Here is a 25,966-nt window from a genome sequence, read left to right as displayed (position 1 = left end):
GACATTGATTTAGAAATTTCTGCCATGTAGGTACAGTTAGATGCAAAGATAACTGACCCCCTTGTCAACTAGTTTATATGCAGATCATCAGTTATCTCTGAAGTGAGATGTTCATGATCATGAGCTGACAGAATGCTGTGATCGGCTTTGTACTAACACAGAACATAGGCGAATTATTGATGACTTACATGCTAATCTAATAGATGCTTTAAAACATGCCGCATCTATGAGCTGTGAGAGTACAAAGGCGAAGGTCTGGAGAAAGAAACAAGTGGTCGGGTGGAACAAGCATGTGAAACCACTTCATGCGGAGGCTCGACTTAGTTTTCAGACTTGGGTTCTACATGGAAAACCTAGGTCGGGGCGCTTTTTTGACGACATGGTAGAAACAAGAAGAAAGTTTAAACAAAAATTAAAATGGTGTCAGAACAACGCGGACCAGATTAAAGCGGACATTCTTGCTAGACATCATACAGACAAGAATTTTAGCAGTTTTTGGAAGCAGACGAGTAAAATGGGTCCTAGGTCGAGCCTTCCTGTGAACGTAATGGGTGAAAGTAATCCGGAAAGAATAGCGGAGCTGTTCAAAGCCCATTTCAAAGTCGAGTCGCCGCTGGGCTCATCAAGGGATCCGCCCATGTCAGTGCAGTTTGGCTCTAGAACGCCTATAAGGTTTACAGCCAATGAGGTGAAAGCAGCAGTGAAGGGAATGACCCGCGGAAAGTCACCTGGGCATGATTCTCTTAGCATAGAACATCTCCAGTATGCCGGGGATCATTTGCCTAGGGTACTGGCCATGCTCTTCACTCTATGCATTAGTCATAGTTACTTACCTGACGAGATGATTAAAACGGTCGTAGTACCTGTACCTAAAAACCGAACCGACCCATCTCATTGGCTACCATAGTAAGTAAGGTGTTGGACAGTATGCTTGATAAGGCACTGGAGAAGCTTGTGCCGCTCCACGACGCCCAGTTCGGGTTTAGGTCAGGTCTATCAACCGAGGCTGCGGTTCTGTGCCTCAAGCATGCTGTCCGATATTACACAGATCGTAGAACACCGGTCTATGCATGCTTCTTGGACTTATCCAAGGCATTCGACCTTGTGTCCTACGATCTCCTATGGAAGAAGCTAAACCAAGCGGCGGTACCTGGAGAGCTGGTTGAGCTGTTTAAATATTGGTACAGTAACCAGAGTAACAGGATAAGATGGGCGGGTTCGCTGTCTGACTCTTACAAAGTGCAGTGCGGTGTGAGACAGGGAGGCCTAACTTCGCCAAGGCTGTTCTGCCTATATATGGATCACCTGATTCAGGAGCTCAGCGGCACTCGAGCGGGCTGTTCAGTCGGAGGACAGTGCTTCAATAACATCAGCTACGCTGATGATATGGTGCTGCTTAGCCCTTCGGTTTGCGCACTTAATAATTTACTGGCCATATGTGAAAGATACGCGGAGGTACATGGCCTCAGGTACAATTCTAGTAAGACTGAGTTACTAATTTTCAAAGCCGGCACTAAAACATACAGCATAGTTCCACCAGTCATGTTAGGAGGCGTTCAGTTGAAATTAGTAACACAGTTTAAGTACCTGGGGCATTGGGTAACTGCGTCTCAAAATGATGACATGGACGTTGAGAGGGAGCGCAGGGCTCTATCGGTGAGAGGCAACATGTTGATCCGCAGGTTTGCAAAATGCACAACAAGTGTTAAAATAACCTTGTTCAGATCGTATTGCCAAACTTTTTACACTTGCAGCCTGTGGATCAACTGCACGAAAAAAGCCTATAGTGCGCTGCGCGTCCTCTACAATAACGCGTTCAGGATGCTGATGGGGCTGCCACGGTACTGCAGTGCGTCGGGGATGTTCGCGGAGGCATACACGGACGAGTTTCATGCCATTATGCGCAAACGCGTCGCGTCCCTGATGCGTCGTGTTCGTGGTAGCCCCAACAGGCTCTTAAGCGCGGTCGCAGGGGCCCATGACAGCCCGATATTTGGCCACTGGGCGAAATCTCACGCGCCACATGCCAACTACGACAAGTAATTAGTTTAATATAATGTAATTGATAATTTTAATTTAATTTATTTGATAATTTTAATGTAATTTAATTGATAATTTTGATTTAATGTAATGAATAATGTTAATTTGATTTATCCGTATTTTTAATTTAATTTAATTCATATTTTTTTTTTTGTAATTTATATGTAAATATTTTGATTGTTTGTTGTTTTGTGTATTACCTATGGATATTGTCCGAAATAAATGCTTTTTATTTATTTATTTATATTCATACACTAATAATTTAGTTATTTTCTACAATCCATATTTCTTGATTACAAGTCGAAGTGCTCCTTAACCGTAAGCCATAATTGCACGTATTGTTTCCTGTAATTTTGCATTTCATTTGACTGCTGTTTCAGTTCGCAACTTACATGATGGAGGGTTAAATAATTACGTCAGTATGCTATTTCAAGGTTTTAAGATATCCACATGTAAATACGGTCCTTTAAAGGGTTCTGTAGTCAACTGGGAACCCTTATAGTTTCGCTAAGTTCGTCTGTTTGTCTGCCCATCTGTGGCTTACTTCAGTGATCTTTAACTATACTAGAGCTGCAATTTGGTATGGCCATCATTCAATTACGCCGATAAAATTGTTAAATAAAAGCTTGCAAATAATATTTGGTATGGGCATCATTCAATTACGCCGATACAACAGTAAAATAAAAGCTAGCAAGTAATATTTGGTATCAGCTCTATTCAATTACGCCGATAAAACGGTAAAATAATATTTTTGGCACTTTCCCATAGGTACATATATACATGTAAATTGGGCATTTATTTTTTGCTGCAACCCATTTTTAAACAAGTTGTTTCAATACATTTTGTTCTGGTATGGGGTGTTGCTGTTGCTGAATAGGTCTTTGAAAAAGAAAGAGTCTTGTAAAGTTAAATTTTTGATATAAGTTTTTATCGCTGACTGTACATTTCTTTCCACAAGCGATTAATACTTATCGAAACAATTCTAACAACCCCAAACACAATTAGTGCAGTAAAGTAGCACCATATGTACTGTAAAGGTTAAATAACATCGTGTAAGAAGGGGCAGCATGAAAGTGTCGATAGTTTTTTATTATGTTATCCCATTTTATAACAGCTAATGTGGGAGCAACATGAGGCATTCTCTATCAGTCAACCATTGGACTAAACAGAAACTTACAATTGTTGCGGAAAAGAAATTATCTTTCATTAAACACGCACGTCGAAACATAAAAGACAAATAGGACATTAAAATCTGGTGAAACATCAGAAATATTTACTCCAACACTCACACTCACTTCACTCTGACTTTCGGCAATTTCACTCTCGCATCCTTAGCTACTACGGTCATGTTACGCGCAGGGAAGACAACGCGATGGAGAGGCTGGTTGTTCAGGGCAGAGTAGATGGCACAAGGCCCAGATTGCGGCCCTCAATGCGATGGACCGACCAAGTGAAAGCTCTCACCGGGTCACCTTTGAATCTGTGCGCGCGACAGGCAATAAATAGAGAAGCATGGCGGGAAACAGCGAAAAAGGCCGTACAACGACCGCAATGACCATGACTACTCTGACAAGAGTATACGACTAAGAAGATTTAAATATCTCATGATTGGTGCCGTTACGCTAGTCATCTTAAGTTTTTAAGCTATATGTGTAGGAAGGTGTACATATCGGTAGACAAAACAATGTTTAGCAAACTAGTTTGCCCGCTGGCAAAGTTCACGCGCCCACACCTTGCCTACTTGACCCGCAAGTACTCAACAATGTGCCAGCAAAAATACTGTTATGGTGTGCTTGAATTGTGATGTTTTGTGCCAAAGGTGCTACATTGTGCGTTGTTAATAAGGAGTATTAGTGTTAGAACTGCAGAATTCTTAATTTTTTACTAGCTTTTATTTAACTTGACCTGTTATTATGTATTGTATTAATGTTAATGTGGGTCAAATCTTGAAAGCAAAATTTTATCCACTTCCCGATTTCTGATTGAGCTGAAAATTAGCATACATATGTAAGTCGGGTGACAATGCAATATTATGGCACCATCAAGCTGATCTGATGGTGGAGACAGGAGGTGCCATAAGAACTCTGTGAGGAAACAACGCAACCTAATTGTGTTTGGGGTTTTGAGAACTGGCTCGATGAGTAGTTACCTGTGGAAAGAAAAGTACAGTCAGCGATAAAAGCTTGTACCTAAAATGAAATTTTACTAAAACTTATTGTTGGTGTAGGTACAGTCAGCATCAATAGTAGCGAATGAAACAACGTGCCAAAAGTCCAAATACAGGTATATCTCTTCAGTTTGCGTTCTAAAGGATGACATACGTTAGACCGGCCCGGGGCCGGGCCGGGGCGTCTGACACTTCGTTTACTATGACGGGTGATCGGTGATCACGTGATGCTTTCCATTAGTTTTTAAGACAAGACAAGACAATTTTATAATTTTACTCATCCCAATTTTTTTCTTCGTGAATGTCCCATTTACTATTGTTAAAGTAAACGACCAGAATTTGTTCTATATTTTTGGGAATTGGGATGAGTAAAATTATAAAATTGTCTTGTCTTGTCTTAAAAACAAAGTAAAATATATTGAGTTGTTATTTAATTATTTTTTTACTCTTAATAAAAACATATTTTTACAAGCAAACCCTTGAGTGATCACTAGTATATAGAACTAGCAGCGATAGTTGAGTTTATCGATACAGGAACTCCCTACTTGTCAAACAATTTTGCCCCGCGGATTCCTGTCTGCTGATATTAAAAAAATAAATTCGATAATAATCAAACGTGGGGGGCATAGCCATGGCTAATATGCAACAAATTGTGTCAAAATTTCAATAATGTTAATATCCAGAGAGGAAATGAGGCCTACGTTTGTATCATTTAGATTTAGATTTAGATTTATTTATTACACAACATACGATTGCATTACAAATTAAATTCATGTCAATTTATATGAATCTATATTGTGATTGTCAAAAATAAATTCTAATAATGACAAAAAATAACATCATAATCCAGATAGCAACAATTAATAAATGGAAATGTTCACCTGAAAAGGATCGTCAAGTCAGAATTTATTGAAAAACAATAATAAAATAAAAATGAAATAGAATCAAGAAACAAAAACAATGTCAAATATGCAAAAATAAGTTATACAGTTATGTCAAAAAATTCACTAATTGAATATAATGGGTTCTCCAGCAAAAAGTTTCTCAATCGACGCTTGAAAATAGAATCGGATGTTTCCGTCCTTATTTCTGCAGGTAATCGCTCATAATAGGTCGGACCGATGACACGCGGGTTCTTTGCTGCAAGTGCCATGCGACGTGGAACTGTTCGTAATCGACCAGTAGATCTAATTATTAATAGTTAATTAATTATGCCAGATACCACAACGCGTTTAAACAAAGATAAGTTATTTCTGACATACATAATAATTTCGAATAAATACAATGAGTAGTGCGTCATTATTTTGTGCGTCACGAAAAGGTCCCTGCATGAATGCCTTGGCTTCACACCCGCTAGCGTTTGTATTGCCTGTTTTTGCATAATGAGCACTCGATTGGCATCCGTAGAGTTTCCCCAAATGAGTACACCATACGTCATTAGCGAGTGGAAGTGAGCATAGTAAACCGATTTTAATGAAATGTACGAAATAAGGGGTTTCAACTTCCGTAACGCAAACACTGCACTACTCAATCTACTGCACAGTGCACAGTTGGTCGACATGGCACTTCCAGTTAAGATTCGAATCCAACACAAAGCCAAGGAACTTAGTTTTATTACACAATGGGATAGAGCAGTTTACTATACATGGGGGCACCGTAGTTGTCCGTCCAGAGAACATCATTACATTAGACTTGCTGACGTTAAGGAGTAATCCATTTGCAGTAAGCCACCGTTTTAACTGCCTACATGCCTCGTTGATGTTCTCACCAAGCTGCTCGTACGTTTGCGCGCTGATTATGACCGTAGCGTCATCTGCGTACAGTACTGACAGCCCGGCGGTGATGGCTGATGGGAGATCATTGACGTAGGCTAGAAACAAAGTATTTCCAAGGGCTAATCCTTGGGGAATGCCTAATTTGACATGGCCAATGTCGGACTGGAACCTTTTTCCATTTGACAATACTTTAACCTGTTGTCTCCGGTCCGACAAAAATGATGCAATTAAGCGATGCGCCGTACCCGTCACGCCGTAACACTTTAACTTATCCAATAGCATTGGGTGACTTATCACGTCGAATGCTTTAGATAGGTCACACATAATACCGGCCATTTTATGACGATTGTCCAAACCTGTTATAATAAAATCAACAATTTTGTGGGCTGCAGCGGTAGTTGACATGTTTTGTCTGTAAGCGTATTGATTTGGTGTAAGCAGATCACTACATTCAAGGTAGGCCATCAATGTTGATGACAAAATGGATTCCACGAGTTTTGAAATGGTCGGTACTATAGTGATAGGCCTGTAGTTATTTACGTCTGTTTTTTCTCCCTTTCCTTTGTATACTGGGCATACCCTCGTACTCTTTAATACGTCAGGGTAAACGCCAGTTTGGAACAATGTTGATCAATACAACCAGAATGTCTGAGACGACCGGCCAGATACATATGATTATATTTAATGATATATCGTATGTATCCACGGTGTTGCTCGTCTTTAACATCGATTGTATTGTCTTGTGTAATAGTTCAGGTGTGACTATTGGGTGACGAAATGTAGGTATACTTGTGTTACTAAGGTGTTGGTGTAGGTATTGTGCAGATAAGGACTCATCGCTTTGAACCACAGACTTGGACGCTATTTAAAAAAAATGTGAGTTAAAAGCATTCGGAACCTCACTGTCCGAGATTTTTCCGTCAGAAATTGGGTCATTTAAGGTAAATACCCACTAACATGATTCCGATTTTAACGAAAGGTGCCCTGAATCGCTCTGCCATTTCGCAGATACGACGGCACAGTGTCGTGATATCTTCAAAAATCGATAACTTTGCCACTGCTTAAGCATTTGGAATGATTCTTTCGGTTTTATAATGGTAAAGAAACAAATAAATTTATTTTTTTACTTTAGCTATTTGCTGTTATAATAAAAATAATTATAAAAATTTCACGAAGTTTACCCAAAGGAATAATTTCCGAGTTATAGTAGAAAACTATTTTTAATAAAAATATCTAAATCGATAACATATCTTTTTTTAAATAAAATTTTAAGAAGGCTTAATAAGCTTTTAATTAATACTAAACACCTTGATAGCTCACCTATAAAATTGCAGAGTAAAACTGATTCAAATTCTGATAAGGAACTTTCGAATTGCTCCACCTGGCGTGTAACTATGTGCTATATTCGTGATTTTTTTGTGGCTAATTTAGACACTGAACTCACTGAAGTACAAAAATATAGTAAATAACCGTTTAAGACACTAATTACCTTGAAATAAAATACATAATTTATGTAATTATCACAATGATAGTGGCTTTATAACTTAAAATAACAAAAGAGTATTTACATACCTACTAAACTTTGGTGTTTTTAAAACGGCCGATCACCAACAACCGAACTAACTTATAACTACACTAACACGTATAATATATGCACCATAACATACACTTCACAACAAATTAAGCACAATAAGCAAATAGTAACTATTAACACATGAAATTATACTGAATACAAACGTTGTCATATCTTTAGAGGATATGATGGTGTAAATCAAATGCCCATATATATGCAAAATTAATTTAATAAAAAAAGGGTGTTACTTGTACAGAGCTCGTATTTGAAGTGAGCGATGACAATTAAAATTGTTCCATGCACTGTAAACGCCTGCCGATTCGTTTACGCAAAGTTTATAACACACACTTAGCACTCCATTTTTAACATAGGCTTTCAAAGCCTGTACATACTCCCGGCCGTTGAAAACTCGCTTTTCAACCACGAAGCTCTTCGGCTGTCGGAAGCTTACACAGACGTACGAGAGAGCGCCGCACACAGCCTCTGTTTGTGGTGACGTCTGCCACTCTGGCTATTCCATCGGATCCCGTGATGAGGCGTAGAACACGACCGAGCTTCCATGACAGAGGGGGAGCGTTATCTTCTGACAGGAGCACCATATCCCCGACGCTCAGCTTGGCAGCGTTGCTCTTCCATTTAGTTCTTTGCTGCATTTCTGATATGTAGTCGCGCTGCCATCGCTGCCAGAAATGCTGCTGTATTTTTTCCAGGCGTTCATAGCGTTGAAGATAGTTTTCTTTAGAGTCGCCCAAGTATTGCGCTGGTGGAGCAGTTAGCGGCCTTCCGATAAGAAAGTGTCCAGGGGATAGGGAAAGAAGGTCATTGGGACACGACGACAACGGACATAATGGACGACTATTTAAAATAGATTCCACTTGTGTAAATAAAGTAGAAATTTCCTCAAAGGTGAGGTGGCTATTACCGATAACGCGCTTTATATGATGTTTAGCCGATTTAACGCCGGCTTCCCATAGTCCACCAAAATGAGGAGTGTAAGCCGGAATGAATTTAAACATTATAAGGTTTTGGCTTGCAAAATCAAATAGAGGTTCTTGGTTTTGTTTGATAAATGACCCTAATTCCTTTGCGGCAGCTACAAAATTAGTCCCATTATCACTAAAAATTTCAGTGGGTCTGCCTCGGCGCGCTATAAAGCGTCGAAGAGTCATAATGAATGCATCCTTAGTTAAATCACTAACGGCTTCGAGATGGATGCACTTGTAACGAAGACAGACAAACAAGCACAAGTAACATTTAATCAAACGACTACCACGGCCCTTGCGATTAATGATAGTAAAAGGACCAGCAAAGTCTAGCCCGACTGACAAGAAAGGATAGTCGGGGGTAATACGTTGGGGTGGTAAGTTACCCATTTTAGGTTGTAGGGATTTACCTCGTAGGCGTCTACACCTAGCACAATTATTTACAACACGCCATGCGAGGTGACGTCCATTAACTGGCCAAACAGTTTCTCTTACAGTTGAAAATAACAAAAGAGGACCAGCGTGCATATTGACGAGATGTTCTCTTTCGAAGTAAAGCCTTGTTAGTCTATGCGATGCATGAAGTAAAATGGGGTGTTTTTTATCAAAGGAGTAAAAATCTGTGGCATCTAAGCGCCCTCCAACACGCATTATCTTATTATCTAAAAATGGGGACAAACACAATATTTTGCTTTTACTGCTTAATGGTTTATTATTTAAAAGTGATTCATATTCGTCTGAAAAAGATTGACTTTGAGCAATAATGCATAACGAATACCAGGATTCACGCAATTCATCAGCTGTTAATATGCCATTACGCTTGATACTATTTTTGGTGTTGAATATGAATCTTTGCACGTAAGCAAACGATCTAATGAGTCTATTACAGGAAGAGAACCTTACTCATATTTAAGAGTAGGATTTCGTTTAAAACGTTTCTCTAAATTAAGAAATCGCTTTTTAGCAGTATTGTAACTATCACCTAAACAATCTACAGATTCTTTTAATAGCAAATTGACACAAAATCGTCCTTCCTCGTCTCTTATAGTATGAGTGAGGAAGTGGTTTTCACATTCCTTTCTTGTTTACTCAAGTTTGGTTTTTTGGGAACTTCTTCCAAGTCCCAGAATTTTGACACTAAATTTTCAACATTTTCATTTTGCATTGAAGAGACTACAGCATGATTGCAGAGTATCTTTTTGTTAGATACAACTGATTTTATACGTCCACATACTATCCAACCGAACTTTGAACTTCTTAACTTTGGGTTATTTGGTCCAAGGGAAATTTCCTCATGCCCTATAATATCCCAGAAGAGGTCGGCACCTATAACAACATCTATGGGGCCTGGCTGATGGAACATTGGATCAGCCAACTCAATATTTTGAGGTAAATTGAATGAGGTAATATCGACGGGCGCCTTTGGTATGCGACCGGTAAGTTCGTCCATGACGTAACAAGATAAAATAGCACTAAACTTATTTTTTGTTGAATTTAATTGGACATCACAAGTTCCTTTTATTTTATGTTTAGAAGGAGTATCGCCCATTCCTATAACATTTAAGGATTCAATTGAGCGGGGTTTCAATGACAGTTTGGCTTTAAGAGACTCAGTAATGAAAGATGACTCGCTTCCATTATCTAAAAATGCACGAATTTTTAACTTTTGATGGTCTACTGGATTCTCAACTTCAATAATTGCCGTGGATAATAAACCTCGACGGCCTTGAATTGTATTTTGATAAGCATAATTGACATGCACTGCGTCTTCTTCGTCTACTTGAGCGAGGTGGCTTGAGGAGGAAGATGGACGGTGGAGAAGACTATTGTGTCGCTCGGTGCAGCCGTGCTCGCGGCATGGACCCATGCGGCACTCACTTTCAACATGACCTTGCCTCAGACAATTTGTGCACAATTTATATTTTGTCACATCCATCATTCGCTCGTCAACTCCCTTCGCCTTAAAAGTAGGACAATCATAAATCCTATGACGCTCATTGCAAATAACACATGCAAATATGTTTTGCTTTTTATTGCTATAATTATTGGTTGAGCTTGCAAATGATTTGACGTAATTATTTTGAACTGGTCTTTGACCGTAATTATTATTCGGTGCAGAACGTGAAGGAACGCTAGGTGGCTTTGACACACTAACAACATCTGATTTATTGTTACGATTTAACGATTCGAGTACATCAGCGCGATCGATCATGAACTTATAAAATTGTTCTAAAGTGGGTACATCACTGCCCAAATTATTGCGGTATTCTTCCCATTTTAGCAAAGTATTACTGTCTAACTTAGAGGATAACATAAATATTATCAATACGTCCCACTTGTCTGTGGGCTGGCCTAGGCTGGTTAAGGCGCGCAAGTTTTTGGTCACGTGATCAACCAAAAATCGCAAAGACCGCTCTGATTCCCGTGGAAGCTGTTTAATATTGAATAATGAATTTAAGTGATGATTAATTAATATTCTTTTGTTATCATACCGATTGCAAATCATTTTCCACGCTTCATTGTAGTTATTTGTTGACACTTCCAAATTTGAAATGATCCTAGCCGCGTCACCCTGTAGGTATGACACGAGATAATGGAATTTATGTATGTCTGAAATACGCTCATTTTTGTGTATTAAATTTTCAAAAGTATCGCGGAATTCCAACCAACGAAAATATGCGCCATCAAATTTGGCAATCTGTATTTGAGGTAATTTTAACCCTATTTCGTAAGGATGAGCGAGGTCATTTATACAACATGACGTATTATGCGCGGAATTGCGCCTTTTTTCGCATTCAAATTTTTCAGAAAATCTTTCGACTAAAGTTTTTGCCGTAGCAATATTTACTATTATTTCGTGCTCCATGAGGTCACGCTCTTCAATTTCAGTCGAAATATTTTCAAAATTTAAGACCTCTATTTCACTTTGCAATTCATCAACCTTGACGGACAAAGCCTCAAACTTTGCGAGTTTTAAATTTAACTCGGTTAATTGAACATTATCCAACTCCGTCTTTGGTGCAATACTATCTAAATATTTTCCAAATTTAGTAATTTGTCCTTTGGCGGAAGCCCTTTTTCTAGATAATTGAAGCAACGTTAACTTATCTGCCTTTTCAGTTTCGTTCGACATTTTTGTTAGTGACTGTACTTAGTTATTGAATTTAGATAGTAATGCAATAAAAAAAAAATGATAAAATGGCTCACGTTCCTCGTTCTGGTGGTACTTGCCGATGACAGGGAAACCGGCTGCGCACGCTCAGCAGACTCCTCCCGGCCGATGCCGAGCCACGGAGTTTATTTCCAAACGATGCCAGCGGCGCACGGCGATTAGAAATAATATTGCCCTGGAATAGTCGGCAAATAATGCTAAATATATTGTAAGCAAAGATAAGGAAAACGGAACCTAAATTAATTTGAACTTAATACGTAAAATATTTTAACTTTCACTTTAATTATACTAATGAATATGTTCAAAACTTGTAAATGTAATGATAGTTATTAAAATTTATTGTTAACTTTGTAATATTGAAAGACTTTGTATCGAATTTATAAAATTGCAAAGTTCTTTGTTCACTTTTTTATGTTTCGGGTAGGTATAGAATCTGATGCAATGCACCTTTTGCACAAATTTAAGGTTTTTTATACGTAATTATAGTTTGAAACCACTTGATTTACACAATTGAAGATAAATTTTAAATAGTTATATTGTCTGTTGTTAGGAATATTGGAATTTAATGAAGGATAGACACTTATCTTTTGGTGGCGGCGTACGAATGTAACTGCTCGATGTGAACTTTAGCGGTTTCACTGGTCGAACCCTGGGTTGGAGATCTTCACTTCTTGAAGCCTGGTGACTTTAGACATCCCCTAGTAGCTCCAGAATAACACAGCAATCCTCTAGGCTTGAATTGCGATGCTGAAGATCCGTTACTCGTCGCGTCGGCCAATGTCGTATTTAATTATTGTACATTTTCTTCATTATTTCGCGGATTCTTCTTTATTTCCCCTCGTGGGCAACCATGTCATATCTTTAGAGGATATGATGGTGTAAATCAAATGCCCATATATATGCAAAATTAATTTAATAAAAAAAGGGTGTTACTTGTACAGAGCTCGTATTTGAAGTGAGCGATGACAATTAAAATTGTTCCATGCACTGTAAACGCCTGCCGATTCGTTTACGCAAAGTTTATAACACACACTTAGCACTCCATTTTTAACATAGGCTTTCAAAGCCTGTACAAACGTAAATAAACACAACACGGCGGCCGGCAAACTGACCTGCACCATGTCAAAAACAAAGATGGCTACCTATTTAGGGCGGAGCACAACAGTCGCGCGGTGCAGATGTTCAACAGAAATAGGAACTTTTAACACATTCACTGCCAGACGAAAAACGGCAAGCTACCCCAGGATCCGGGCAATATATATAAGAAATATTAGTAAATAGAAATTATAAGTAAGTAGTAACAAACACCCCAAAACGCGTATGCAACGTCTAGTGTACCACATGCCTTACGATGTGCAAAAATGCTTTAAGCAACCACAGTTGCTGTGTTTGTACTTACAATTTTCCGTCACATGGTTTGTTCGCTAATCCTGGATAATACACAGTGATTTAATGCATTTTATTGTTTATTAATGTAATTTAATAATCGAACTATTTAATGACTATAGGTTGCTCAAGATATATTTGGTAATCATAGAAATCTAGGGCATTAAAATAGGAAACACGCCAAAAATCTACAGAGTTATTGGTTTGAAGTGAGATTTTATGGTCATCAATATTAAGTAGGTCTAAAATATAGTTTTAATCTAATAGACCAATAAACGCGGAGTAATTTAATATATAATACTAACAGAAATATGTAAATTTGAATACTTACGGCATTTTAAAACACGCGGAACTTTTAACACTCGCACTTTCCCGAACAACTTGCAAAGTAACATAGATAAAAAATACTGTGGTTATGTCTATGTGGTTGAAACATTTTTTTAAATATTGTCACGTTGGTATTCTGTATTTTAATAAATGTTTACACCATATCTGTGCAGCCCTTCACAGATAAGAAATAAAAAACCGCATACACTCCGTTCGCAACTCGAGTTGCAACGATCATTTTAGAGGTGCGAAATGTTGAAACCTTAGTTGCTGGAATCATGTGAGTGGATACTTGGGTTTTAGTAGTTTTAGTACTTATTTCATCGTTGATGACTTTCCAAATTTCTTTAGAAGGGTTTTTGCTCTCTCTAAGTCTAGTTTCAATGTGAGATTGCCGAGCACGAATTGTAGCAGACTTAATGAGCTGCGCGTAGTGTGTAATGCAGTCAGAAATTAAAACATTATCAGGGTATTGTCGGCGTATTTCTAGGAAGTCTTTGTATTTACATTGACATATATCTAAGGACGGCCCTAACAAGCACCAACAATGGTGCTGGTTCAGTGGTGTCTTTCACGAATTCGAGCCAATCCTGCAGTATAACGTAACTAGTTGCGATCAATCAAGCAGTCAACCGCGTGATGCGAACTCATCAACCTATCGCGTTGTGGCGTTAGACTGCACAATTGGCTCGAATTCGTGTGCGTGACAACGATGTACTGGCCCTAATCTTATTGCCCGTATGGCCCGTCCCTAAATATATTATATGTTTGTATGGAACGGCAATTTTGCGCGGGTCCTTCACTTTCGTCTTGAAGTACAGACAGCATCAATAGTAGCGGATGAAACAACGCGCCAAAAGTATCTGATATTCCGGATCACTTTTCCAAATATAGATAAATCTCTAAAATTCACGTTCTAAAGAATATATTTTACAGACTTAATTGTTCTACATGTAGATCATCACTTTTTGTTAAGCTGTTACAGAATGGTAGATACTTTTGAAACCTTGTTTGATCCTCTACTTTTGATGCTGACTGTACATGTAAGAGTCTAATTATTACATACAGGGACTTGTATATTTATTTAAGCTATCGGGCAATAGTAGATACTGTACTATTGATGCGTAGCCTGATCCCTTACTTTCTATGCTGACTGTAAATTAACGGACATTAATTGCTGAGCCGGGTTTCCTTTACTTTGAACATTTCATACCGTTAGTATTAGCTCTGCCCTAAATGGTCACGTCTGAAAATATCGGTACGAAATATGTGCCAAAAACATGTATTAGTACGCTACCTTAATATATGGGCAATAAAGTGGTGTATACATATTTTTGGCACTTTTTACGTATCGATATTTTCAGAGTGACCGTACCTAAATGTTTCTTAGTAGTATTTTTTGTTGTAAATATAATTTTTACAGTTACATTACTTAGCCTCCAAGTTTTAAATAATGCTTAAAAATAACATATTATATTATAAGTACCTACATAATATATAATATTTTGGCTAACGATAAAATACATTGATTAGTTCGCAACGCAAATTTGTTTCTTCTAAATTTTTTATCAAACACTTGTTATCTCGTAAAACTATGTTACAACATTTTTCTATAATATCGATAAGATTGTGATTTGGCAGAAAGTATACAGGATACATAATAAGGTCAAAAACTATTGAGAGTATTGTACGTATGTATGTATACGAGTTTACAGGATACATAATAACATCAACAACTATTGAGAGTATTGTACGTATGTATGTATACGAGTATACAGGATACATAATAAGATCAAAAACTATTGAGAGTATTGTACGTATGTATGTGTACGAGTTTGCAGGATACATAATAAGATCAAAAACAATTGAGAGTATTGTACGTATGTATGTATACGAGTTTACAGGATACATAATAAGATCAAAAACTATTGAGAGTATTGTACGTATGTATGTATACGAGTTTACAGGATACATAATAAGATCAAAAACTATTGAGAGTATTGTACGTATGTATGTACACGAGTTTACAGGATACATAATAAAATCAAAAACTATTGAGAGTATTGTACGTATGTATGTATACGAGTTTACAGGATACATAATAAGATCAAAAACTATTGAGAGTATTGTACGAATGTATGTATACGAGTTTACAGGATACATAATAAGATCAAAAACTATTGAGAGTATTGTACGTATGTATGTATACGAGTTTACAGGATACATAATAAGATCAAAAACTATTGAGAGTATTGTACGTATGTGTATACGAGTTTACAGGATACATAATAAGATCAAAAACTATTGAGAGTATTGTACGTATGTATGTACTTATACGAGTTTACAGGATACATAATAAGATCAAAAACTATTGAAAGTATTACTACGCATGTATGAATATATATACTGTATTGTACATAGAAATAAAAACACGAGAAACACAGTTACAGAGTAAATTAAATAGAACAATGGCGAAATCATCCGTGTATCGGATCTCTACCAGTTAACTTTTGAGGAAATGAGAAGAACAGAAGTAACGATTAATGAATGACAAACAAAAACAATAGTGTACGATCACTAATTTATTTATTTCATTTCATTTATTCACTTAAATACAATGTAAGTTTACAGTATGTCATCACACCAAAGCAATTACACGCTAAATTATTAATTATACATAAAGAGAAAATGTCAGAGAGAGAAAGAGTCAAATAAGAAACGTTACAGACGTCATGTCGAATGCAGATGTTAATTTGCATATAATTTTACGATCGACGAGGCGATTTGCATGACACTAATCAACTTATGTATGACTAATAAGTACCTACAGATAGTTACTATGGTATGGACACGTACGAAGTGCCAAAATACAATAATTTATTATATAACTGTAATTCTATTTTTAATTTTAGACATGTATTCTGGCTTTGTTTTTATTTTTTATTGTAATTTTAATTTAAGTTAGATTTTAACCTTAATTTAGTAGAAATTTTATTTTGACATGTAAATTGACTTTATGAATAAATGAGTATGAGTATGAGTACAGGGTGTTTATTTAGTTACCTGCAATAATGTACAGGCTGAATATATAAGTCGTATTGCGTAACATTTACTAAGGGACCAATCCTGAAATCGCGAAAAAAATATTTACTCTTCCATGGAAAATATAAAGGTCAGTTAGTGAAAATGTATGAAACAGCCAATTCTTTTTTCTCGATTACGGGGTTGGTCCCCATAGTAAAAGTTGCTCAGTATGACCGATACAATATTCAACCCGTAAATTATTGCAGGTGACTGAACACACTGTACTCATATTCATACTCATTTATTCATAAAGTCAATTTACATGTCAAAATAAAATGTCTACTAAATTAAAGTTAAAATCTAACTTAAATTAATATTACAATAAAAATTAAAAACAAAGCCAGTATACATGTCTAAAATTAAAAATAGAATTACAGTACAGTTACAGTAAATTATTGCAGGTGACTAAATAAACAGCCTGTATGAACCTTAATGTAAGAATTGTAAGGTCGTGTATACATGTTTTTGGAACTTTGACTGTGTTTATATTTAAAACTTGGACTGTACGTTATATAACAAGATGTTGAAATATACAAATAAAATAATAGGCTTATAAATATATAGTCAAAGCATAAAATAGACAGAGCCAGAAGTACAGTCACAACGAATACGAAAACGAAAATTGTTTTTGGTATAGGTCTATGACCATATTTAACGGATCCATAAGATCCGAAATATCCGGGTCCTATGAGACGTTGGATCTGAATCTTATATTTGACGGATATCCGGATACTTCGGATATCCGGATCTGAAACCCTAGTCACGGATTTTAATTGATGAGTCATTTAGGGTTTACTTAACAAGAGCCAAGGAGCTGCTTAAGTTTAAATTTTCATTGATATTTGTTAATTTGAAAATTAATGGCGCCATACATCCCATGACGAGTAAAAGACATAGTTTTAATTGGTTAATAATATTGAAACCAATTGCAGTAGCTTTCAATAGATACATAGAAAACATAAAGGACGAATTGGACATTCAACTTTTAAAGCATAAAGAGGTAGAAATTTTACATATGTCGGTGAAATATCAAAATACCCTAATTTTTTTTAAAATTTCCCATGAAAAAATCTACTTTAAAAAAATATTTTTTTATAGCATATCATGTTATATCCTTTAAATTTTATAATATGACCGCGAACATTTCAACATGAAAATAAAACTGTAATCAGAAGAATTACATTACAACATTCGATACAATATGTATTGTATACAATTTCTTAATTAAAGACTTGAAAGTGAACTAATGTATGTGCATGAATTAAGACATGTGTAAAGTAATCTCTGTTTCAAAACATTCTGTTCGCAGATTCACGCAATTGTGGATTTAATTACTTTCGGCCTTGGCATAAGATATAAACATTGCATTTAAACTTTACTTAGATTTAGTTAATTGAATTTGCTTTAATTGGTTAAGTTTTGTTTCGATGAAAACATCATTATAGTAAACACCCCTATAATGGAACAGGCACCAGTAATGGGATGGTATAGACAAATCCCGTAAAACAAGTATTTACCATCAGTTTTTAATCGCTGGCTACATTTTACCATAAACAAGAGCCAAAGAGCTGCTTAAGTTTAATTTTTCATTGATATTTGTAAGTTTGAAAATCAATTCCGCCATACATCCCATGATTTGGAGCAAAAAACCATAGTTTTAATTGGTTAATAATATTGAAACCAATTGAGGTAGCTTTCATTAAATACATAGAAAACATAAAGGATGAATTGGACATTCAAGTTTTAAAGCATAAAGCGGTAGAAATTTGACGGATGTCGGTGAAATATCAATGATTGGTGCCGTTAACATAGATGTTGAGATAATGAACAAAAAATCATTGTCGACCTTTTATTTACTTCGCCGCGTAGTTGAGTAAAATACAACTATATTGGTCCTTTTTTTAAGAGGGGAAATGCTTTTGGTGGTTATGTGGGACTCCCATATAGGCTGATGAGACCCACGGTTTACACACTAAAACCCCTCTGTTGCCGCCTCCGTGCTATAGGGCGAGGTCCCAGGACGCCGAAAGTACTCTTTAAATATTTATGTTATCAGCAATTCAATATCAGGTGATATCTACGGGCGTGACGCATGCTGAAAATGAAATAATTTGGTATTAGCACTTTTCTTATAAAATGTTTCAAGCCCGCGACCTGGGCAAGTCTCCCATACTGCCCTTACAAATAAAACAATTGTATTTTTTTTTATCTGTGATTTTTTTTTAATCTGAGCGGCTTTCAGTTGCAGTGTGTCCAGGAGATATGCCGTTTTCCACACATGGCGCCAACACAGTGTTTCATTTCGCGATAGATGGAAAACGCGCAACAAAAGGATGACACAGAAAGCTCTTTGACCGGCCGTCTGGTTGTATGACGCCAGGCAGCGCCAGTCCTTTACCCACTCTCGCAACGAGACCATGTCACGCGCGCGGCATTCGAACTAACTGTCCGTTAACGAAATATATTTCGAATTTAGAATCGCTTCTTTACAAGATAGTGGTTTTGTTTTTTTTTTTAAACAAGGGCTGGGAAAATATTTCCAGCCAACGTCGAAAGATAACAAGTGATAGTGATAAGCGATCGATCCGTTTGCCCACGTTTTCGGCAAATTAAAAAGTGTAGTGCAGTGATGCATTGTGTGGGAACTTGGAATCGGGTTCTGGCTTGAGCGAGGTGAGTTGATTACTTTTTTGCGAATTTTCGAGATGCGGTCGTTGACTTATTAATTGAACTTTTTCATGTGTCTAGACTTGTGTATTAGTTGCCGGTGATATAAATATCTACTCTTCAATTAATGTTTATGTCTGATGTGACGATTATTGACTTCCTACATAGTAATCAGTAAAAATAATATGGAAAAGTACCGCAATTAGGTACTCAAATATAAATCATTGTGGTCAGATACCCTCGTTTGAGTTTTCTTGCGATAACGTAGGGCCGTAGGCCATTAGTTAAATGATAAAGGAAAATAATGTATAAAATATAGATAAAGTTATGATTATCAAAAATAGAATTCAGCCTAAAGTAAGCACAGATAACTATAAGCTATTTCAGCTAAGTCAGTTCACTAGTTTAGTCACAAAAGGTAAGACAAACATTGTATATTAAGGGCGGTAAACAAGAAAGTACGAACAAGAGTTAATTTTAAGCCCGAAGCCGAAGGTGATTGCTTAATTAACACGAGTTCGTAATTCTTGTACCGCCCGTGGGACACACAATGTTTTTCATCACACTTGTGTTGGTTGTGTGTAATTTTAGAATTTAAGTTAAAATTTTTGTACTTCTATAGTTGTTTACTTATATTTGTTTCGCATGCCGTGTTTACCTGTAAGTAATTGTGACACCACTCCTTACATGTATTAGCTTGTACGTTTTGAATGTATCGATGTCAACAATTGTTGGTGAACCTTAAATAAATACAAATACAAATACTTAAAAATACATTATGCCCAATACGCCCATATGCGTAATAACATTTATAAAATCTATTACGCCCATGGGCATTATATAGCTCATTACACCTTAGTATGCTAGTATACAACAACACCGTTTACGAGCAAGTGTGAAGAAAACAGATTTCTATCGCATTTATTTTTCGAAGAAAGGATTTAGTGCCATTGTATTGTATGTACCTAAGTGGAATAAATAATTATGGCGTTATTCATAAACGCGATACTGGCCTGAATTAGCTATGAATAATTTGTCTTTATCTGTCATTACAAGTTATGAATTTGTAAGAAAGGGATAAAACATAATTTAACTAAATCAGGCCCGTAAAGTTTTATGAATAAGGGGGTTAAACAATGCTTTTCTAATACATTCCATCTAATTTAAAGACTCTTAGTATCATACATATGTTATATAAAGTGGCACTGTAACTGCACAATGAGTATGTTATTCCTTTCAGTATCAAGTTTGCTGGCCTGCTACACGGCCATCAATGGGACCTTTGTATGTCTATGATGAGTCATCTTCAGACAATCGTAAAAGGAACTTGAATAATTTAAAAATATTTTTATAGTTCTATGCATCGTGTTTGATCTTATTATTTTATGTACCTACTTATTAATCCATAGTAATATAATAAATTCACAGATAACTGTCTGTTTGTTATCTTCATCTACACACATAATTACCATGAACTCTCTATGATGCGCTTAAAAACACATATTAGCCAGGCCAGAGTATTTCGGATCGGCTTGACTCCTTGGCGCTGCGTAGAGATGTAGCCTGTCTCTGCATTTTCTATCGCATTTATAACGGGAAGTGCCCCGAGGAGTTGTTCGGATTAATCCCTGCCGCTTCTTTTCGCCATCACCCTACGCGACAACAGTTCCATCCTCACCACTTAGACGGCAGTCCTTAACTGTGCGTTTCTCCAAAACTTTGAAACTTGGAATTTTTTTTTAGAATGATAATTTACAGCTAGAAAGACATGCAATAGCACTCAACTTTTTTTATTTATTTTATAAAATACAAAAGTAGATCCGATCAGAAACTAATGGTTCAATTTTGGTATTTTATACAGGGTGACTTCTGGGTCGTGATCCAGAACCACTTTTTCTGAATCTATTAATGATTTACATTATCATACGGTAGTATTTGATTGAAAGATAATTAGTTTAATTTATATTATTTTTCATGTAAAATTAATCTTATATGAAGTAATCATGGTCACCCTATGACTTTTGACATACGCTGTATGGAAAGCGACAAGATGTCACATTGAGTAGGGTGACCAAACTGTACGCAAACATGTTTTTTTCTACTTGTCATCTGAAAAATAATCATAATTATTGGTGATAATAAATAATGAGCGACATCATTAGACTCATCTTTGAATTCTGTGTGATGTCTTGTTCTTTTGCTCCACGACCCCGAAATCATCCTGTATATAAGAATATTTTAACACACTGTCTCGTAATAAAGACCTTAACATTATGATGATATTGATGTTATAGGATAAAATCTAAAGTATAAAACCGTCTAAGAATCTAAAAACAAAATGTGTTACCTAAGATGTATACAGTCAGCATGAAAAATAACGGATCAGACTCTTATTATGCGTCAAAACTGTTTACCATTATCTAATAGCTAAACAAAAAGTCCCTGTATATAGAATAAATAGAACACGAACACACACGCACTCGAACGATACACACCCACACGTTATGCAAGTCATATCTACTTCCTATAATCAAAAAGTTGCCGAAAAAACCTCGCAGCCCTTATGTAGCGGTGCTTCACCGCTACTATTAACGCTGACTGTACCCACTATTACAGCTCAAATTGTGTTCGATAGCAGGGAGCAAGTATGAAATCTAAGAAAGCAAGCGTATTTCAGCACACTCAATACAATTATAATCAAATTCCAATGCCTATTTTTTCCATTGATTTTTCTTAGGATTATACTAACCGATTTATTATTACATTGAATCATCTTTGAACTTCCATCCTTTTTTTTATTCAGAAAAGAATGAAATCAAATCAAATATAAAACTTACAAGTAACATACAATACACATAAAACGATTATATATAAATAAACTACGCGTACAATGCTAAATAAACTATCTTATTCTAAAAGGCCTCCGCTAGCTGTACCGGGTGCAAAGGTGCCCATCACACTTGTCGCGTTACCACGCTGGATAGCGATGGCCAACCTTTGCACCAGGTACGAACTACGAAGCCGCGCGGGCATCAGAGGTATTCTCCCTAATCCTACGTCCCACACTTCCCTTATAAATGCTACGCCGTCAAACCCCCAACATCCCGTTCTCTCGAAGGCGAAAGACACAAGGTTTTTTTGAATTTGAATCATCTTTTGAACTTCTATGAAGTGCTGGTGGCCTAGCGGTGAGAGCATGCGACTTCCAATCCGGAGGTTGCGAGTTCAAGTTCAAACCACGGCTCGTACAGTCAGCATCAAAAGTAGCGGATGAAACAACGCGCCAAAGGCATCTGACACCCCGGATAACTTTTCCAAATATAGATCAATTTCTAAAATTCACGTTCTAAAGTATATCTTTTACAGTCTTATACTTTAGAACGTGAATTTTAGAAATATATATTTGGAAAAGTTATCCGGGGTGTCAGATGCTTTTGGCGCGTTGTTTTATCCGCTACTTTTGACGCTGACTGTACCAATGAGTTTTTCAGAACATGTACGAAATATCATTTGGTATTTACCAGTAGCCCAGTAGCTTTTCAGTGAAGGAAAACACCGTGAAGAAACCGGATTAATCCCAATAATGCCTAGTTTACCCTCTGAGTTGAAAGGTCTGGAAGTCGCTTTCGTAAAAACTAGTGCCTACGCCAAGTCTTGGGATTTGTTGCCACGGCTCATGGGAGCCTGGGGTCCAGGCTCCCATGAGCCGTGGCAAAAATGCCGGGACAAAGCGAAAAAGAAGATCTTTAAACTTCATTGACCTGTATTATACGAAAATGAAGGTTTTTTTTTCATAATATACTCGTATTTATGCCACTGGTCATGTTGTAAATATTTTTATTGAATGTGATAAGCCTAATGACCGCCATTGTGGTTAAATAGTTCGATAAGCACGTAATTTACCTTCATATGAAATTGATAAACCACGTTTAGGTCAAATATTTGCCAAAATATCTACCTTGTTTATAGGGGGTCAAATATAGTCTGTCAAACCATTTCCGTCTGTAGAAAAAGCGTCAAATTTAAAAAATGTAGGCGCAAAGGGTTATCCATAGAAAAATAGAATTTCGCGCCTTTTTCTACTGACAAAGTTGTTTGACAGACGACTATATCTCTGTAGCTGGCTGTACTTGCGTGCATAAATTGTTGTTTATTTGCAACCAATCACTTTCAGTTACTTTTTTTATGTAAGCAATTTTTCATCGATATAATTATGAAACATATAGAAACTTAACCTAAATTGTAATAATATTGTTTATTGAAAAAAGTTAACAGCAATAGAGATCGTTTTTTATTTTAATTTACTTCAAGGAATTTTTATGTATTGTGAACTATTAGAAATGGTCGTCTAAATTAAATTTATCAATAAAGTTCAAATAACAGCGATAGTGATTGTAGTATTTTTATTTTTGTGGTAGTATGTGTGTTTGTATTTAATAATCTCCATATTTAGCTCCTTGCACTACCTGTTGACTTTTGTATGAGTTCGAAATTTCCTGCTACCTAAAGGTTGCCTGGAAGAGATCGCTTTTTAGCGATAAGACCGCCTGTTGTTACCTGGTTCTATTTTCCTTTAAAATTGATTTGTAGTTTTACATGTATGTAAAATGTATAATTGTTGGTGCAATAAAGAATATTTACTTACTTACTTATTTTTATTCATCTTGATAACAAATAATATTGAAATTTTATTAAGTAGCCAAGTGCTGTAAGTATATATTCAACTACCCACTTAATTATATTTTTCATTTTGCGTTACTCTTCACTTGCCGTCAAAAAAATTCGATCACGTAATTTGGCAATAAGAACTAATATTTATTTTTTCTACTCGTCGACTGTAATGGTTGAATTGAGATGTCGTATACCTACCAAACTATAATTGTGTACTTTCATGTATGGGCTCTCAACTCAACTATAATTTTCATTTCCATACGCTGTAGTCAACTATAAAAACAATTTACCAATCACGTGCCGCCGCGCTTCCATAGGAAAGACGAAACGGGTGAGGGTGGAATTAAATAGTCGCGCTTTAATGTCTTTTGTGACACATTTTTGTATACTAAGATAGTTACCAATTTTCATTATATTTTAGGTTTTATAGTAAAAAAAAGTATTATTTTAGATGACTCGTACAAAAAGTATTATATACAATAGTTGATATAATCAAGCTTTTCAATCTCGTACCTTACTTAGGCAACTCAGCAAGCTTTCTTGTCTAAACACGGTACTTGACTGAAAAGCTTTGTATTATATTACGTTTGTATAAAATGCTATTAGGCACAAATATTTTTTTTTGTATACTAGGTCGGTGGCAAACAAGCATACGGCCTGCCTGATGGTAAGCAGTATCCGTAGCCTATGTACGCCTGCAACTCCAGAGGAGTTACATGCGCGTTGCCGACCCCAACCCCCTCCCACCCTCGTTGAACTAAAAAATAAATAAATAAACGTTTATTCACGAATCTTGCTTACAACTAATTACATTATTCTTCTGTCAAACCCCAGAGTGGTTTGTTGGCAGACGAGGCTCCTATAATATGTAAGCCAGATATTTTTTGCTTTAAATAATTTGAAAAGGCTTTACTTATATTTATTGGCGTGCCTCTCATTTTCATGCAAAAAAAAAACAACGGGCTGCACTCAGGAAGTGCCGGCAGACGTGAAAACTTGTATATTAACGTTGTTGCATTTTTGATATTTTGGAGAAATTGAGTAGCAGTTTTATAAAAAGAGATAATTCTCTATTATACCTACGTAAATAAATTTGAGTATGGAAGATATTTTGGAATGCGAGTTTTAGTGTTAATATATAACATATACAGATTAATTCATGAGACGTGAGCAGGACTACAGCCTACACAATCAGTAAATGATAATGAATCGTTCACCGTCATATTAAGTAAATCAATCACACTTCGTTTCTGTTATTTAACTTTTTAGTAAGGAAACATTTGAGTATCTACAATCATGGACACCTAACAACACAAAGATACAATACAACACAATTAACAAAGATTAAACCTCTTTAACCGTTATGATTATGACAGCACTTTAATTATGAAGAAAATAAAATGTCACACTTGAATGAGATACGATTTTTCAAAAGTAACCAGGCTTCGGTGACATTTAATTTGCACGTCACAATGATGTCACGTGTCCGTCTTACGAATTTTCAATCTGACGGTCACGCGAGTTTAACAATTTTTCCCCATCACAAAAAGTGCACAGCGCCGCTAAAGAAGTTTTCACTTCAAAAATATATTGTTTTGACTATGAAATCGTTGGTGAATATTAAATTGTTTACCAAAAAACAACATCCATGTTGGGTATGAACGTAGATATATGATATAAATTATATGACACCATTCTTGTAAAATTTCACTGACATTGCGGGAATTGACAGCTCGCATGTTACTCACAATGTCAACATTGCCATCGCCATGACACAATGCGAGTAATTGTAACTTCGTATTATGTAAAACGGGTGAATCAGCTGGCTCTGCAGCTACGTACATAATACGAGACAACTTAGGCAACCTCTCATATTTTCTTAGGATTTTCTTAGTAATTTGAGCTTTATTACCGTTTAGTAAGTATCATGATCAACAAAAATCGGAGCTGAAGTTTTCACAATATTATTTGAGGTTTTTAGGAACTTGAAATGTATTTGTTTAGTTTTGCTGGACCAAGTTTCTAATGTATGTAGGTAGTAAAATGTAAATAAACGTTTGAAATTAAACCACATTTAATATATAATAATAATAATATAATTGGCTCTTTGTTATCTATATA

At 36.2% G+C, this 25,966-nt stretch overlaps 2 protein-coding genes across 4 annotated transcripts in view; one reads left to right on the top strand and one right to left on the bottom strand.

The window, feature by feature from the left end:
• Positions 1 to 25,966, top strand: part of LOC133524481 (unconventional myosin IC) — a 107,571-nt gene that overhangs the window by 10,355 nt on the left and 71,250 nt on the right. Inside the window, exon 1 of one of the 3 annotated variants that reach the window (XM_061860525.1) lies at positions 18,745 to 19,180. The exons of the other annotated variants lie outside the window; for them this stretch is intronic. The gene's annotated coding sequence lies outside the window, so the exon portion shown is untranslated. Of the gene's footprint in view, positions 1 to 18,744; positions 19,181 to 25,966 lie in introns of those variants that run through there. 3 annotated transcript variants of the gene reach the window in all.
• On the bottom strand, positions 7,723 to 9,602 carry LOC133524469 (uncharacterized). Its single transcript, XM_061860505.1, has one exon. The coding sequence runs from the start codon at positions 9,187 to 9,189 to the stop codon at positions 7,972 to 7,974; it is 1,218 nt and encodes a 405-aa protein (XP_061716489.1). The 5' UTR covers positions 9,190 to 9,602; the 3' UTR covers positions 7,723 to 7,971.

Source organism: Cydia pomonella, chromosome 13 (assembly GCF_033807575.1).
Source record: "Cydia pomonella isolate Wapato2018A chromosome 13, ilCydPomo1, whole genome shotgun sequence".
NCBI classification, from domain to species: domain Eukaryota; kingdom Metazoa; phylum Arthropoda; class Insecta; order Lepidoptera; family Tortricidae; genus Cydia; species Cydia pomonella.
This window is presented reverse-complemented; position numbering and strand designations above follow the sequence as displayed.